This window comes from Varanus komodoensis, unplaced genomic scaffold (assembly GCF_004798865.1).
Source record: "Varanus komodoensis strain SLA01 unplaced genomic scaffold, ASM479886v1 scaffold34_1, whole genome shotgun sequence".
Taxonomy (NCBI): Eukaryota; Metazoa; Chordata; class Lepidosauria; order Squamata; family Varanidae; genus Varanus; species Varanus komodoensis.
In genome coordinates, this window is record NW_025335854.1 from 8,573,538 (window position 1) to 8,588,880 (window position 15,343).

At 51.1% G+C, this 15,343-nt stretch overlaps 1 protein-coding gene across 1 annotated transcript in view; it reads right to left on the reverse strand.

The window, feature by feature from the left end:
- Positions 1 to 15,343, reverse strand: part of PAPPA2 (pappalysin 2) — a 106,236-nt gene that overhangs the window by 40,055 nt on the left and 50,838 nt on the right. Inside the window, exons 9-16 of the mRNA XM_044439142.1 lie at positions 14,807 to 14,935; positions 12,549 to 12,640; positions 11,275 to 11,468; positions 9,937 to 10,068; positions 8,819 to 8,954; positions 7,418 to 7,628; positions 5,582 to 5,753; positions 307 to 484 (exon numbers count right to left, since the gene is read on the reverse strand). Of these exons, the coding sequence (XP_044295077.1) occupies positions 307 to 484; positions 5,582 to 5,753; positions 7,418 to 7,628; positions 8,819 to 8,954; positions 9,937 to 10,068; positions 11,275 to 11,468; positions 12,549 to 12,640; positions 14,807 to 14,935 (1,244 nt within the window). The remainder of the gene's footprint in view (positions 1 to 306; positions 485 to 5,581; positions 5,754 to 7,417; positions 7,629 to 8,818; positions 8,955 to 9,936; positions 10,069 to 11,274; positions 11,469 to 12,548; positions 12,641 to 14,806; positions 14,936 to 15,343) is intronic.

The following is a 15,343-nucleotide window of genomic DNA, read 5'->3' on the forward strand; positions in this document are numbered from 1 at the left end:
ATCTAGAACTATAAAGCCACTGGCAGGAAATTCAGTAAAATTTGATGCACAGTACTTGTAATCACGAACATGATCTAATACCAGGCTGCTGATTCTAATTCTAAGATGCACGGCTCTGCTCAAGGCATCTCTTATCTTGCTCTGAAATATTTTCCTAGCCAGAATCAGTTGCCAGAGCAGCAGACCTGTGAAAAGCCATACAACTGAGCAGCTTGGATGTACCTTCCAACAGGAAACTCGGTCGCACGGACCGTGCCAAAGACCCCCCAGGGTGCCCACACTTCCCGTCCAACGAGGGCTGCGTACCTTGAAGCTTTGCTGGCTCGATGCAGGAGAAGAGGCACTGCTTGAGGAATGTGGTCCCTCCGGGGCAGGAGAACTCTGCGTAAAGCACATGCGACTGGTCTGGAAACCGGCAGTCGACGGGGTCACAAGTCACAGACCTGTCCCACTGCCCAGAACTGCAGGTCAACCGGATTTCTTTCTGGGAAAGGAAAAACACGCACAGCCCTGATTTCTATGGATCGCCTGAATCCTGGCATAGCAATGCAGTAGCAGCCCTTAGCTCAGGTTCATCTTTAGCAGGAGCTGTATTCTGAACCGACAACCTGCGGCACTGGCTCCGTCCACTGACGGGGCTTCCTGCGTACAAGGCAGCTGCGCAACAGGCTTCTGCTCACCTCCCTGCAGGTGCATGGAGAAAGGAGTCCCTGCAGGGAAGGCGGGAGTGAGGTGGGAGAGCATGTCTCTCCCTAGCCCAGCATAAAGGAGGCCAAATTGCGCACACATAGGTAAGAGATGCAGGAGAAATGAGCACTAATTACAGAGGGAGATGCTAATTAGATTCACATTGAATTAGGAAATCTGAATTGAGCTCATTTCACACTTCCGAACCAACATGCAAGCCAAAGCTCGAGTCATCCTTCGAAATGCCCATTTTTCCGCTTCTGCACTGTAAATTTCTTCTCAAAAAACGCAAACACAAATGCATAGAATGGGGGAAGCATGCGAAAAAATGTGCACACATTAGTGTGAGTAATGTGGCAAAATGCATTACATTAGGGGAAGCGGCTTGTAAAAACGCCCGTGAAAATGTGTAGAAGTATTTGGGCGAGGATTTTTTTTAGAGAATCTCAGCTTGATATGAAACAAGACAAAACAGACGCAAGTGCAGAAAACAACCCAAAGAGAGAAACTCATCTCCGCAAGTTCATCCGTCCCATGCACAGTCCAAAAGCCCCTCTCAGGGCCAGCAGGACGCCTCCTCTTGGAGCCTCACAGTAAACAAGAAGGCACGTTGTCTCCGTTCCGCTGAGGTGGGAAGAAATGAAGAAACAGACCTCTCCTGCCTGCAGCACCGCATCCTGTGTGGATCCCCTTGTTCCACATGCCAGCGATTAAGGAAGGGAAAACTGGATGCGTAGATGCACACCAAGCGAGCGTTTTCAAGCATATTCGCCCAACCAGAAGAGGTGCGGCAGTGTCCGCTCTTAAAAGCAAGCATGCCCACCTAAAGCTAGGCTTCCTGGCCTCTCAATACTGAGCCCAGGAGCTGTGCTTGGGTCCTACCACATGATGCAATTCAGTGCATGGCTAGTGCTTCCGAAATGTGCTGCGCTTCCTAAAGCTTGGACATTGATCGCTGGCGCAGGACCACGTGCCTTCGGGTGCAAATCCACCAGCGGTTTAACGGTGGGGTCCTCCTTGCCTTCCCCGGCACAGCGGCTGGGCGAGGGAGAAAAGCAGGTCTTGCAGCTTGGGTGCTTCGCCAGGGTATTTCCTGCTCTTTTGCCAACGCAGAAATGTTAAATGAGGTAGATTTGCTTTTGCCTGTCTGTTTTGCTGCGGCGGTGAGGATGCAAAAGGGAGACGACTCCGCTCTCAAGCACGGTGCCTGTCATGGGGACCTGCTGCCTCACCCGAGCTGCATCTGCCCAAAAGGATGACTCAGGAGGAAGCAGGGTGAACCGGGCTGCCGGAGGAGGGGTGGAACAAGGGGCATGGACCCGTCCGCTGGGAACCAGCTGTCCTGCATGCTTTCCTGCAGTTGCCCCTTCCCAGACCCTGGCAGCCTTGCCTACCTTCTAGCCCAGCCTTCCTGTAAGTGTTTTCCAGCCATGGCTTCTTTTTTCCCAACACTCACATTGCCTTCACAGAAAGAGGAGGTGATCCAAATGTCAATAAAGGGCTGAGCAGCAGTGGTTAAAGTGCCGAGCCAGTGTGCCGTGCCCCCGAGTCCTGGACTATCATTTAGGGTGGGTGCCAGGAAGCGCTTCCTGACAGTCGGGACCCTGAGGGTGTGGAATGGGCTCCCACGGGAGGTGGCTGAGGCTCCATCAGTGAGGGGGTCCAAGGACAGGCTGGACGTGCACATGGTGGGCATGTCGTGAGCGGAGCCGGCTGGAGTGGGGGTCAGGCTAGGTGGCCCGGGAGGCCCCTTCTGACTCGCTCTGCTTCTCTGTTTCTGCCGGGTTCCAATCCCCACTCAGCCCAGACGCTGGGTGACTCCAGGCCAGTTGCAGACGCTCAGCCTGACCTGCCTCACCGGGTGGCTGCCGAGAGGACAGAAGGGAGAAGAGACCCTCGTCAGCCCGCCAAGAGTCCCCAGCTGCAATGAGGAGCAGCAGCTCCAGGGCTGAGCTCGACCCGCGCTTGCAAGGATCAAGGCACCCCTGCGACGCATCCGGATCAGCGTGTCCTGAGCTGGGCCTTGTTTCCTCCCACGCTGTGCAGCAGGTGAGTGCAGCTCCTCCCCACGCTCCAGCTCTCTACCTGTGCCAGGGCTGCCTAGTCCACGGCTGAGAAACTCTCGTGCTCATGGCCACCTCCCACCTACTGGATATCTTGCATATTCCCAGGAACTTGAGATCAGCGCACCCACCTCTTTCATCTCAGTGTCATGGCAAGGCCCATCCTCCCCAGCTCCCTTTTGATTTGCTTCACATCCTGATTCTGACGAATCTTGGCCAGCAGTCCTTGAGGACTGCTGCTCACTCCCCACAGGATCACCTGATGAGTGTGGATGCCTGCAGTTCTTGCAATGAAGAGCAATCCCATGGATTAGTCAGTTAATAGATAGCGGGGTCCTGAACCCTCTGTCTGTCAGAGGTCCTGCCAGCAAGAGCTCGGCGTGCCAGAAGGAACAACAGAGGTGCTCCAGCCTCCTATTCATCTCAGCGTGTTTAGCTTCCCAGCCCCTCTGGGGGCGGAGAAGAAGGGGCTTGCGGATCTCATGAATCCACTTCCTGTCCCTTCTGCTCGGCGTGCCTCCTTCCCATCATCCCTGTCCTCTCCCAGGGTTGCCGTTGCCAGCGCAGAAGAGCAGATCCCTGGAGGGATCACTGCCACAGCAGCGTTGGCCACGGAAGACAATATTGGTTACCCGCAACGGCTCCATCTGTCCTGATCTAGATTAAAGAACAGGGATTTGCACAGCTGTGTTTCTCAACATCCTTTCTAAAAATTGTCATAGGGAAATTTAAACCCATCACAAGATAAGAAGGGGTCAACAAGAACTTGCGATACATCCACTAGCAATTTCAGATGAACGGGATGTAGCAATTACTTGCCAGTGGCTTTGAACGTAATATACAAGAGAAAAAGAGAGATTAGATGAACAGCGTTAGTGACAGTCATAGTTTTTGGAGGGTTTCTTCTGATGACTTTATTGGATAATAATTAATCTGTATGCTTTGAAATAATTTTTGGTCTGGCAAGTGAGGAATTATGTGTATGATTCAAATCTGTGACTTTAGCCGATTTATTGAGGGTAATCATGTGTAAGAGGAATTTGGAGAAATTTCTTTCTTGGCTTCTCTTTGAAGCTTTGGACTGAAAAGTGAAACTCTGCGAGTGAAACTCTGTTGCTTCTTCCAGTGCCTGACTTTGAATTGTTTTTGCTTTAATTTTTCAAAATGTTACTAAGTCACTGATGTCCATGTGGAAACATTGGCTTATTTTGTCATAGATTTTAGTCACCGGAGCATTTTAAGTTTCTGTTCTCAGCATGCTGTCCTATCTTATGTTAGCTTTTGAAGTAAGAGACCGGGCAGGGCTGCATGTCCTCCGAAGCCCCCAGGCAGGCAGGGGTTGTGTTGTTCTTAATGTTATGAGACCTTGGCCAGCAGGAGTCCCCCCCCCCCCGCTTTTTATGAAATACGAAATATACCCAGCGGCGAGCCAGATCGGGGAAACACACATATTTCATGAGAAGGCAGTAATTCAACAGGGGAAGCCATCAAAACATAAAGGCGGCTGCCAGCTGAGGAGAATTAAGTGAGGATGAGGTTTTTCCAGCAATCCGCCAAGCAATGACTTTCCAAATATTGTATGCATATTGCATCTATGATCCATGCATCAACTCTGGAAGGTAGGTCATTAGTATTTGAGTATCCAAATATCCCCATATTGCAAAAGGAAGGCCATCTGTGAGGAAAGCGATCATGGCCGGCCAAAATTATTTGATAAGTTTATAGCAGGAGGAAGAAGTGAGCCAGGGCCTTCCTAGTTCACAGGGAACTTCCTTTGCTTCTGTTCTTGAATTCCTAGATATTATGTGCCATCAAGTCACCTCTGTCTTACAGAAACCCTCTGAATGAATAGATTTATTCAACTTGTCTCTGACTCAATGTTATATATATATATATATATATTTGGCCAAAGGTAAAATATTTTGGGGCAAGGAAGAAAGCAGTAAGCAGAGAAAGGGTTTAGGAAAGTAAGGGAGAGCAGAGGTGGATCAAAACCAGGAAAGCAAGCAAAGAAGGGACATGCAGTTATGCGGTGCGACTGATGCATCACAGCAGAATGCTTTACACGAAGGGATGCATCTATAGCATCAGAGACAACTGTGTTTTCCTTTCCAATGTTTCCCCCGTGCATGCATTTGTGTATATGAATACATATTCCTAATGGCTGAAGGCCCAAGCGACCTTGCAGGTGCTAGCTCTCGTACGCCTGAATAGGAGACTAACCCGGGGCCCCTGCGCACATCGCCTCAGCGGCCTTGTGGCAATGAACCACTAAGGTCTAATGCTTCTCCTGCAGCCCACTGGTGTTTGAAAGGAGGGTGCCAGACTTTTTCTAAAAGACTAGCTTTGCCTCAGCTTTCTTCTTTTAAAGTACCTTAACTCCCAGTTCCCTTTGCTTGGCCTTCCAGGACCGCTTCCTGCTGAGTGTTTGCATATCCTTGCCTAAATACCCACTCCAGTCCCAAATCCTTTGTGAAATGCTTTTCTCCTCCTTCACTAGGTGTACCCTTCAACTCATATGGCTGAGCCACCGAGAATATTCTGTAGGTGACAGCTTCCATCAGGCACAATATTCATGAATATTCCATACCACCCCCTCAGCCCAGTCAATAAATACAAGGACTCATCACTGCCACCATTTCCACCGCTGGCGCAACCATGGCCGCAAAATCCCTCAGAGCCACGCTGCACAGATCCCAGGTGGGAAGAAAAAGCGGAAGGCATGGAGTCGCTGGCAAAATAGATCAGGAAGCTCCATCTGATGCTGCAGATGAAAACCGCCTCTTGCCGAAGCGCTTCCGCAGCAACGACGCGGCTTTGCTTCTACTCACTTGTCCGGGGCGCAGCAACTGCCCATGACTGGCATGGAGGACATATCCACTGTCACAAGTAATCACACATTCCATGTGCCCCCGACTGCCATGGGTGCAGTTAGGGGCTGCAGCGTGCTGGACCTGCGGCGGCTCACACCTCCCTTGCTCTTCACAGTCCTGCTGGGTGCAGCTGCGGGGAGAGAAGAGAGAGAGAACGAGACCAGCATGTAGTTTCCTGCACACAAGGAGTAAACAAAGGGAGAAAGCACATTGTGCAATGAGAAAACAGAAGAAATTCTCCAGGGAGTGGCTGAAAATATCCAGCTTGAAGAGCGTTAGAAAGAGGTTTTTCCTTTTTCAGAGTCTGATCTACAAACAAGAATGCAAACACGCTGACATGTAACGCATTATATTCTCATTGTTTCATACCTACAGCACAGAAAGGGAGCACCCTCTTATATGAAAAGATCCTTGCTAGAACTCAAAGGATGTGGGAGGAAGAGTTTTATAGGAAGAATAATGTATCTGGTGGTCCTGGAGGAAGGTAGCACTGTTGCATTGCTCAACTGTTGTTGTTGTTATTAGTATTTGTATGGTTTTATATTTGTGGAGATGATGAGTTTTGTTTTTATAGTATGCGTTTTGCATTTTTTCAAAAACAAAAAAAACTCAAAGTATGCATATTCAACACAGGAAATGGGAAACCAGACTCTTACTTATTTTCTGTCAAAGGCAAAAAGATGTTAAAGCAAACTGCCTAAAAAAAACTTGGAAGTACAGACCTACATGCTTTCTTTTTAACTCAAAGTCAAAATGAAAAAAGCTATGCACACACACACACACACGGCAGCTTTCTAACCTGCTCTAGGAAAAAATAGGAGAGTACATAGTTAAAGTCTTTCTTTAAAAAAAACCACCTTTGGCATGATAAGCTTTTTGCTTTCCTGTGCTTTCCATGTGCTAGGAAAGAACTGTGTTTTTCCTTTCCCATTTCCTCAGTTCCTCAGCCCAAAACACAATTTCCTCAAGAGTCAGTGTTGCAAGATGACTCCATTGTTCCAAACACAGCCAAACCACATTAAATACTCTAACCACCCAGGTGCCTGAAAATCCTGCGAGTGCCATTCCCCACAGCAGAACAGCAGTTCCCAAACTCTTTTGGTCACGGAACCTTTCCGAAGACATTTTTTTCCAGAGTCCTAACTCTATTCCTGATTTTTACTAAGCATTCTGAACCCACCATGTTCTTCCTTCTTTCACCCCCTCCTATAGCCAGAGTGCTTTGCGTAACATTCTAGGTTTGGAAATAAAGAGAAAACATTTTAAATATAATGAATGAATAAAGTGATCACTACTACTCTTTTCTATATCATCCTTCACCTTGAGTTACAATTATATGGTAATATCCCAAATGAATCCTTTCAATTATTTCCAGCACTATACAACAGAGTCCTAGGAACCAAATGATGTGACACATTTCTTCGTTGGCTGCTTAGATGCCAACTGGCAATCAAATAATTGGCCTTGTGTGAGGATTAAAATCCATTTTAAATTTGATCTTTGAGATTTTTCTGCGGATCCCGTGAGGCTTTTGCAGCCCCTGGCGTCCCACAGAACAGTTTGGGAACTGCTGCTCAAGAATGTTCACAAATATTTCTGGCTCTTTCAGAAAATGCTCAGCATCTTCAAAGCACAGCCGGTCTCTGCCCGGGCAGCATCTGAGCATCCAAAGAGCCTGAATCTAATCTAATCATGTCATGTTGCATTACCAACCTCACCACTGTCCCTGGGCATGAGAAGGGGAATTGCACCCGGCTCTCACGGCAAGCAGGGTGCCGCGGGGCGTCCCGTTACCTGGGTCTCCGGCAGCTGCGGCCCTCGTGCTCCGGGAGGCAGTTGCTTGGGCCGAAGGGATCCGACGGCAGAGGCGCTCGCAGGGCCACCGCAGAGACGCCCACGGACAGGGAGGAGAAGTAGAACAAGGCGGAGGAGACTTGGCGGGTGGTGCCGTTTTCGGTTAAGTCGATGACCAGCGGATTCTGCTGACACGATAGCTCATATGTCGCTAAAGGTGATTAAGGCATAAAAGGACGTTTGGTCCACAATGAAGCCCCCCGAATCACGGCAGCCCTGCAACAGTCCTCAGGCCAGCTTGGGATTTTTCTAGGGTTCTCTGCACAAAAACATGGGGGGAGTCCCTCGCCAATTGGAGGGCTTGGGGGGAGACCACCCAGCGAGCCTCCCGCTTCCAGCACCCCGTCCAACTCCTCTCCCTTCCCGTCCCGCCCCAAGCCCCATGCCCCTGCACCCCCACTGCCGCCCCCAGTAGGTTGAGGAAGGGCGCGCAATGTCTTTTGGGACAGCAGTGATGCTCCAGGAGGCGGGCAGGAGGAGTAACGCGGATCCTCCTCTGAACCGGATCACAATCTGAGCTGAAGGACAATTTAATGTTCCTTTGAAGCACCTCCACTTTGAGGTGCATTTGAATGAGGCCTGCAAGTTTGGTTTTGGTTTTGGCCTAGGGTACCTTTGCTGGCATTTACATTTTAAATCCCGAGAGCTGGAGTGGTGCAGTGGTTAAGAGCCTGGCCCTGGGACACAGGCGATCCGGGTCTAGCCCCCACTGGGCCATGGAGCCAAAGTCGGACTCTCAGCCCGGCCCACACCCACTGAGAGCAGGAAGAGGAGACGGATATAAGCCGCTCTGAGTCCATTGTAAGGGAAAAGCAGGATATACATCTAGCAAATAAATAAATGAATGTGCATGGAGAACGGGTTCTTAGGAAGCAAAAGCGCGCCAGCTGTCCTCCAGAGGATCCACGAGGCTTTATGGGCTGCTCTCTGAGAAGATGAGACGAGCGCACCTAGCAGGGAGCAGGCCGACGGCCACACTCCTTCCCTGCAACAAGCAGGTTCTGGAGAGCACCTGGTGCCTTCTGCAGCCCGAAAGGCCGTGCCTGGGTCCTCCAAGAAGTGAGCCTGCCTTTTAGTGTGCACGCCAGACACGCTGCAGGGGAAGGGGGCTGGGAGGGTGCAGACCCTCCAGTCCCTCAGCAGACGAATTAACATGAAAAGCATCCTGCAATGGGACGAGGCCCAAAAGCCCTGCCCTGACGGCAGCCGACGGACAGTCCAGGCACCACCACACGACCTGGGCGGGCGTCTGCTGTCGGCTGGGGGGGGCAGACTCAGCGTGTTGCACGCACGAAGCGGTTGGCAGGGGAAGGCTGAGCAGAAAGCCGCTCTGTCACTCACCGAGGAGGTGGCTGTGCCCGCCAACGTCGCCCAGGTGGACGGTCACAGTCGGCCTGGGGTGCTCCCCTGGAGACATGCCGGTAGACGCCAGGAAAACGAAGAGTGCGGTCGCTGCGCTGGGTCTGTCGAAGCTCACCTGGGCTCCAGGAGACAGCAGAGGGTGAGCACGCTGGGGCATGTGCAGAAGGAACAGGTGCATCACGCCGGTAAGCGGACACTCCCCTCCAGCTCGTTCCCCGCCTGGCCTTGCACCACCCTTGGACTTCCCCCCGATGTTTCGTTCGCTTCCTTGGACTGTGCTCCCCAAGGACTCCTGCCATGGCCACCCGGCCTCTGCCACTGCTGGAACTGTGCTCCCCAAGGACTCCTGCCACGGCCACCCGGCCTCTGCCACTGCTGGGACTGTGCTTCCCAAGGACTCCTGCCACGGCCACCCGGCCTCTGCCACTGCTGGCGGCGGTCTGCTTCATCCTCGCTGGTTCAACCCCTGGAAAGGGCAGCGCAAAGGACCACGTCCGGCACCAACTCAACACAGCCATGTGGGTTTTCCAGGCGTGAGACGGCTCCGCTGCTGGGAGACACGGCCCCTCAGAGTGAGGGCTGAGCAGTGCGGGAGAACCCGGGTGGCCAGGACATACTCCAAGCCTCAAGCAGTACTTAGTCCCCTAAAAGGATCCCCCAAGCCCCCAGCCGGGGTCCCCGCTTCTGGTTTCCGAGAGCGCCTTTCTCCCACCGCTTCTCTCCCTGGGTCAGCTCAGCGCAGAGCATTACAGGGCCCCGAACACGACACACCTTGGCCTGGGCCAATGCCTCGAGAAAGCCTCCTTCGCCCGCGTGTCTGTCTGTCCACGTGCTGCCCTTAGCTCAGACACGCAATGGACGGAGCGCCCGCGTTCTTCAGGCCACGTCCGCAAATACGACACGGCAGCCCGAGCCTTCGCGGGGACTTGCTTCATGGGTGGCACCCATGCAGCACATGGTGCAGGAAGCTGTCCCTTCAGCTGGGTGGGGAGGCACCCGCCTTCCAGCACAGAGGGGGCCAACAAGGGGTCCCGGCCCACACACGCAGCCCTTCCTCCCCACCCGCCCCGGCTCCTGCGCATGCCGAGAGCACTTACCTTCAGCCAGACCCTGTCATCCAGGAGCATCTTCTCCCTGTCTGCATCCGGAAGAACTTCGTGGTTTGTGCAAGGAAACCAGGCCATCTGAGGTCCATCTGCAGGCATGTCCTCAGGATAAGGGGTACACACCTGGAAAAGAGGGATTTTTAATATGCAGCGGGGAAGTGACCGAGGTGCCGGGGGGGGGGGGGATAACTGGCAACCATACTGGAAACGAACCTCGGAAAGCCAAGAGCAAACCTCAGCAGAACCCCCTCCCCTCGCTTCTCTACTTAATTTCTAGGCGCAGAAACAGACATTGGGTGGAGGGGGTCTGCAAGTAACCTCATCGGGGCAAGGAACTCCCATCAATGCAGGGGGTCTCACCAATAATTTTGCAGGAATTGCCTTCCTCTCCCTGCCCCGCACTCCACAAGAATGGCCTGGAATGTCTCTGCCGAAGGCATGGGGCGGGATGGAAAGAGCAGCTGTTTCTCCTTCTCCAGAGGTGGGAGCAGCGTAAGGCTTGATTACAAGGAGGGAGGGGCTGTGAACTTGCCGCTGAGCCCATCGCCAACTCCACAGGAGACCCTTTCGAGGGTCTGTCACTGCCCAGCCATGAGTACTGTAGCAACCGGAGGACCAGAGACTTCTAAGACAGGCTCACTGAACATGCAAAACAGGACTGCATTATTGGTGTATCAGCCTGGAAGGGTCTCTCTATGGCCTAGTCCTCACTGGCACGGTATATCTCTGGCTGGACTGTGCCATTTCCAAAAGTGGAAGAGGGCTCACATCACCAGATGCTTCACACAACCACGATCAACCGCCACAAGTGAAAACTGGGACACCAGGAGGAAAACGATGCTGGAACCTGCAGGTCTGGCTTTCTAGTTGCCAGGAAAGATTTGGCAGGGGAATTTTCCAGCAGGTAAGCTACACCTGTAGCCCGAAATGGGAAAGACCATAGACAGACCTGCCACCTCGGTGAGAACCTGGCCAATGCTATTTGCAATCTTGCTTCCTTAGAGCTTTTCACCGGAGTTGGCAGGGACGGGAAAAGTTGAAGAAAAGAAAGCTATTCCTGGTTGCCAAGAAATAAATGCTGTGGCAAAAGGGTAGGAATGGCTGGGACCTGGCCCCTCCACAGCCCTGGTACTTATGGGGAGGGCTGCCAGAATGGTGTGCTCAGGGGGCCAGGATTTCTCCACTGGTGTTGCTGGGAGGAAGGATTTCGTTCCGCCCAGTTCAGAGCAGAATCAGTGAGGAAGACCCCAGAGGTCTGAGTGGGGCCTCCTTCCAAAAACAACACAAGGGGTTTCATACTAGCAGGCAAAGGAGAGACCCTCTCCTCACCCGCACGAAAGGCTCGCCAGTCACCAGGGAAACTGGGCACGCCTTCTCATCCTGGTGGGAGGTGTAGGCCTCCGACGCCCACTGGTCTACGTAGTCCTTGGGGGTATAGAGACCACAATCCACAATGCTGGTGGTTCTCTCGAACGGCTCGCAAATGCCGTCACCTTCATGGACGTAGCAGAGGCTGGGTTCACCTGCGAAGTTAAGGAGAATGAAGCAGCTGGGATGGAGATCATCGAGGGAAGGGGGTCGAAGCACCGCGTTCCGCAGAAGAACAGACAATGTGCCTTCCTCAAAGTCTGCATCTGGCACTGGAATAATTTGGCTACTTTTCTGCATTTTCTGCCCTTTTTCACTTCTTTCTATTAAATGGCATTATAATTTATTACACGGTTGTCCTTTTTCCCTTAAGGGACTTTTTTTCTAGAACCACCATCGTCATCTTATTGATCATTTAGAAGAATTTTAAGCTTGTTTGCTCACCTCTCCTGCCTTAACATTTTTCTTTCTCTTCCAAAAGACAGAAGGAGTTTTTATCATCAACGATGTCTGCCCATTTTTATGAAGTTGCCATGCATTATAAATTAGGCATTTGTTTTACAGATATCACTACCCCTGCCCCTTTCCCCTTCCCTGCCCGGATCTCTTCTGTGCGCTGCCCACTCTTAGATGGCAAGTGTTCCGGAAGGAACATTTCTGTGAAGTGCTTGAGTCACTACTAAACCAGGGGTAGTAACAGCAGCGGTGGTGCAGGGAGTTAGTAGTGCCCTGGGGAGCTTGGGGGAGCCAGGGGGAGCTGGCCCAGGTGTGGCGCATCGGTCCACTCCACCTCCCACGCAGGAACACCAGCCAGACCCACTGGCCACGCAGCCCACTGGCCAAGCAGCCCACTTCCACGCAGCCCACTGGCCACGCAGCCCACCCATCCAGCCATCACCACCTATTACTGAAGCGCTTAAAAGGTGGGAAGCAAAGGGGGATTTTATTCTCGAAGAGGCACAGTTCCCAAATGTTTCCTTGTAGCTCCAGCTTCGCACGCACACAGGGCCTCAGAGGTGCGATATGAATGGATGAATCACCAGAAGGGCAGAGAGCTCATTCCTGGCCAGGACAGAGCCTAGCCACACACTTCCCAAACAAAGTGTTTAGAGCTGCCAAACCTCAATCGCGGGGCTCAGAAGGATATCAGTAAGCAAGGCAAAACAATGGCAAGATCTGAGCGAGGGGACTGCGATTTAAAGGAAAAAAGAGAGCAACGCCCTCGCTCGGCTCACCAGTGCAATGGAATCCCTTTTCTTTCTTGCAAGTTCTAGAACAACCGTCCCCATCTATCAAATTTCCATCATCACATTCCTCAGCAAGGCTCCTAAGAAAGTAAGAAAAATTACAAACCATTTCTCTTGCTATTACAGAGGAAACTCTCAGTAGATAAGCAAAGAAAAACATTTCATCTTCCACTGATTCATAAAGGTCAAGGATAGCAAACAAGGGTTATAAACATAACCAAACCCAAATCAGTTAACTTGCCCCTAAAAGGGCTTTCCTGAATCACTCCAGTACAAAACAAAGATGCTCCGTTTGCTGATTGCCCCCTCTGACTGTATTCATATTAGTTAACTTCCCTTTAGAAAAAGAACAGGACACCATTTTATGGCTGCTAGACAGAACTTAGCCAGCTACAGGAGAAGCTGGGCCGGCTCAAAGCTTGGAAACACACTCTGAGATCGGAGATAGGATCCCAAGTGCAAACCATCTACGCCACGCCTTCGCGGTCTTTCCACACTGTCTGTGGCTCTAGGGACGGAAGACTGACTTCGGAACCAGGGTTTTCTGGACTCCTGGAGGGCAGCAAGGGGAGAAGCGGATTCCGCCACAGTCCGAGACCTCCTAGCAGTGCCTCGGCCTCTCCCCCTGCACACCAGGGCCGCTGCGGGACTCTCAGCCGAGCAGGACGAGAGCAGAAGTGATGCTTAACCTCCTTGCTCCTTCCGCTTTCCACAGGACGCCTGCAAGAGCTCCAAGCTCTGAGGGTGGTGGGCAGCCGTATTGGATTGCACTGCTGTACGGCATTTTGGGAGTGTTCGAAGCACTTCATGCATATTTTTCTAATAGTTACAATGGCTTTTCCAAACGTTTCCGTCAAGTCACCCAGGGGACTTCATGGCCCGGTGGAGAGTAGAACCCGGCTCTCCAACTCTAAGCACTACATCACACTGGTTCTCACATAATTTAATAAAACTTAGTTTTCTATGAACTACTTTTCTTACACCATCTTTAAAAATTAACACCGCATTAAATGGAAGTGTCCCAAATATTTTCCTGTGATCCCAGGTGTGTTTCAATTCTGGACAGCACTTTGGAAGGCAGAAACAGTTTTGCATCAAACGAAGGACTCCATGTTTCTGTCTGTGCGAGGGGCAAACATCAACCTTGCTTCTTCCCTTTCTTAAATCAAAGTTGAAAACAGAGTGAGAAAGGTCAGAATAACGCGAAGAAGACAAGGAAGGCCCTTGCAAGACTTCATCCGTCCTCACCACAGCCTCTGGTCTTGAAGAGTCCCAGAAGGCAGCACCTTGTAAAACACCCTAGCCAGTTCCCATTTACAAAAATGGCCCCAGCCTGGAGCAGGGCAAGCAGAGCGAGAAGGTGCAAGTCGATTTTGAGAAAGCACTGCTGGGCAACTTTAAACCCGGATCAGCCGATAGCCACAGCCCAAGAACCGATGTAAGAGTGAAGTTCTGCAAACATTCAAGCTTGGATAATTCCATCCTTCCTTGGCCTTGAAAACCCATGGCTTAAAAATGTTTGTTTTCCTAACGAAATAGAAGGCAGTAGTGAGCACTGCTTTCTTAAGCATGGCGCCAAACCGCCAGATCCGAGCACCTGCAGACTTTGCTTTCAACTTCTATAAATATTATTGAAACGAGCAAACAGGGTCTAACTGAACCAGGGCCAGCTCTCAGAGCTGGATGGCTAATGGGCGGGGTAAGGACAGCATACGCATGGTTGTAGCTTCGGTTATTGTATCAACTGGTATAAAAGTACCACAAATAAATACAGGTATCCTTTGCTAAACGCAGATTTAGTACAGGTTTTGATTAACATGGCAAAATTAATTGCGACAATCCCTTGATACATGCAGCAGAGTTTTAATTAACGCGCCTTTTTAAATTTGCCTCGAACTACTAATCGGACGACTCTTGATAACTTTTTCAAGAAAAATTGTAAGAATTAATGTAAGTGCATTTAATAAAACATTTGCTTTGCAATCATATTTTGTCCTTAAAACAGTACCACATTATGAATTGTTAATACAGTAATCCATCATGGAAAAATGGTCATTTTCACCACTGATTATTAGTTTCGATCAACACGGTTTTGATATACACGACAATACCGTGTGATCAGCATTTAATAGCGTTATTCAAGGGATACCCATACATCCTTAACCATATAGGATGTCAACTGCTGGAGCAGTTCGATGCACAGGCCATCGCTGCGAGAGAATCCCAAAAGGCGTGCAGGTACTCACGTGCTCACTTTCCCATCTCCGCAATAAGGGGAGCCATGGACATGGAGCAGAGGTGGGGAGGCGTCACCTGCCGCAGCTCCCGCGACAGTCTGCACCTGGTACCGATACAACTGACCTTTCGTCACGTCCCTGGAAAAGGAAACAGAATCAACCCTTGAGGCTGTGCAAGGTGCAAAGCAGCAAAGGGCGCTTTCGGCCACTTCCTACGTCCCAGAAAGGGGCATGGCAGGGACAGACAGTTGGTGGGGGGAAGGCCCAAGCGGGGGCCCAATCTTCCCGGATTCTAAGGATTTCCTCTTGGAAGAGGCTCTTTAATCCCCTTCTTTCCAACACGGAGACTTGCAGCCGAGGTTTGGTCTCAGGAGGCCTCTTCTGCAGTGGACGACTGCAGCTGCCGATGTGCAAGCTAAAGAACAGGTGATCACGGCGTGCAGAGACTGCATCAGGTACGGTGCAGAAGGGCTTTGCCTGGAGCATCTTTCCCATAGTCTCAGGCCCACAGCAGGCAGAAAAAGAAAGGAAATCAAGCTTGGAGTT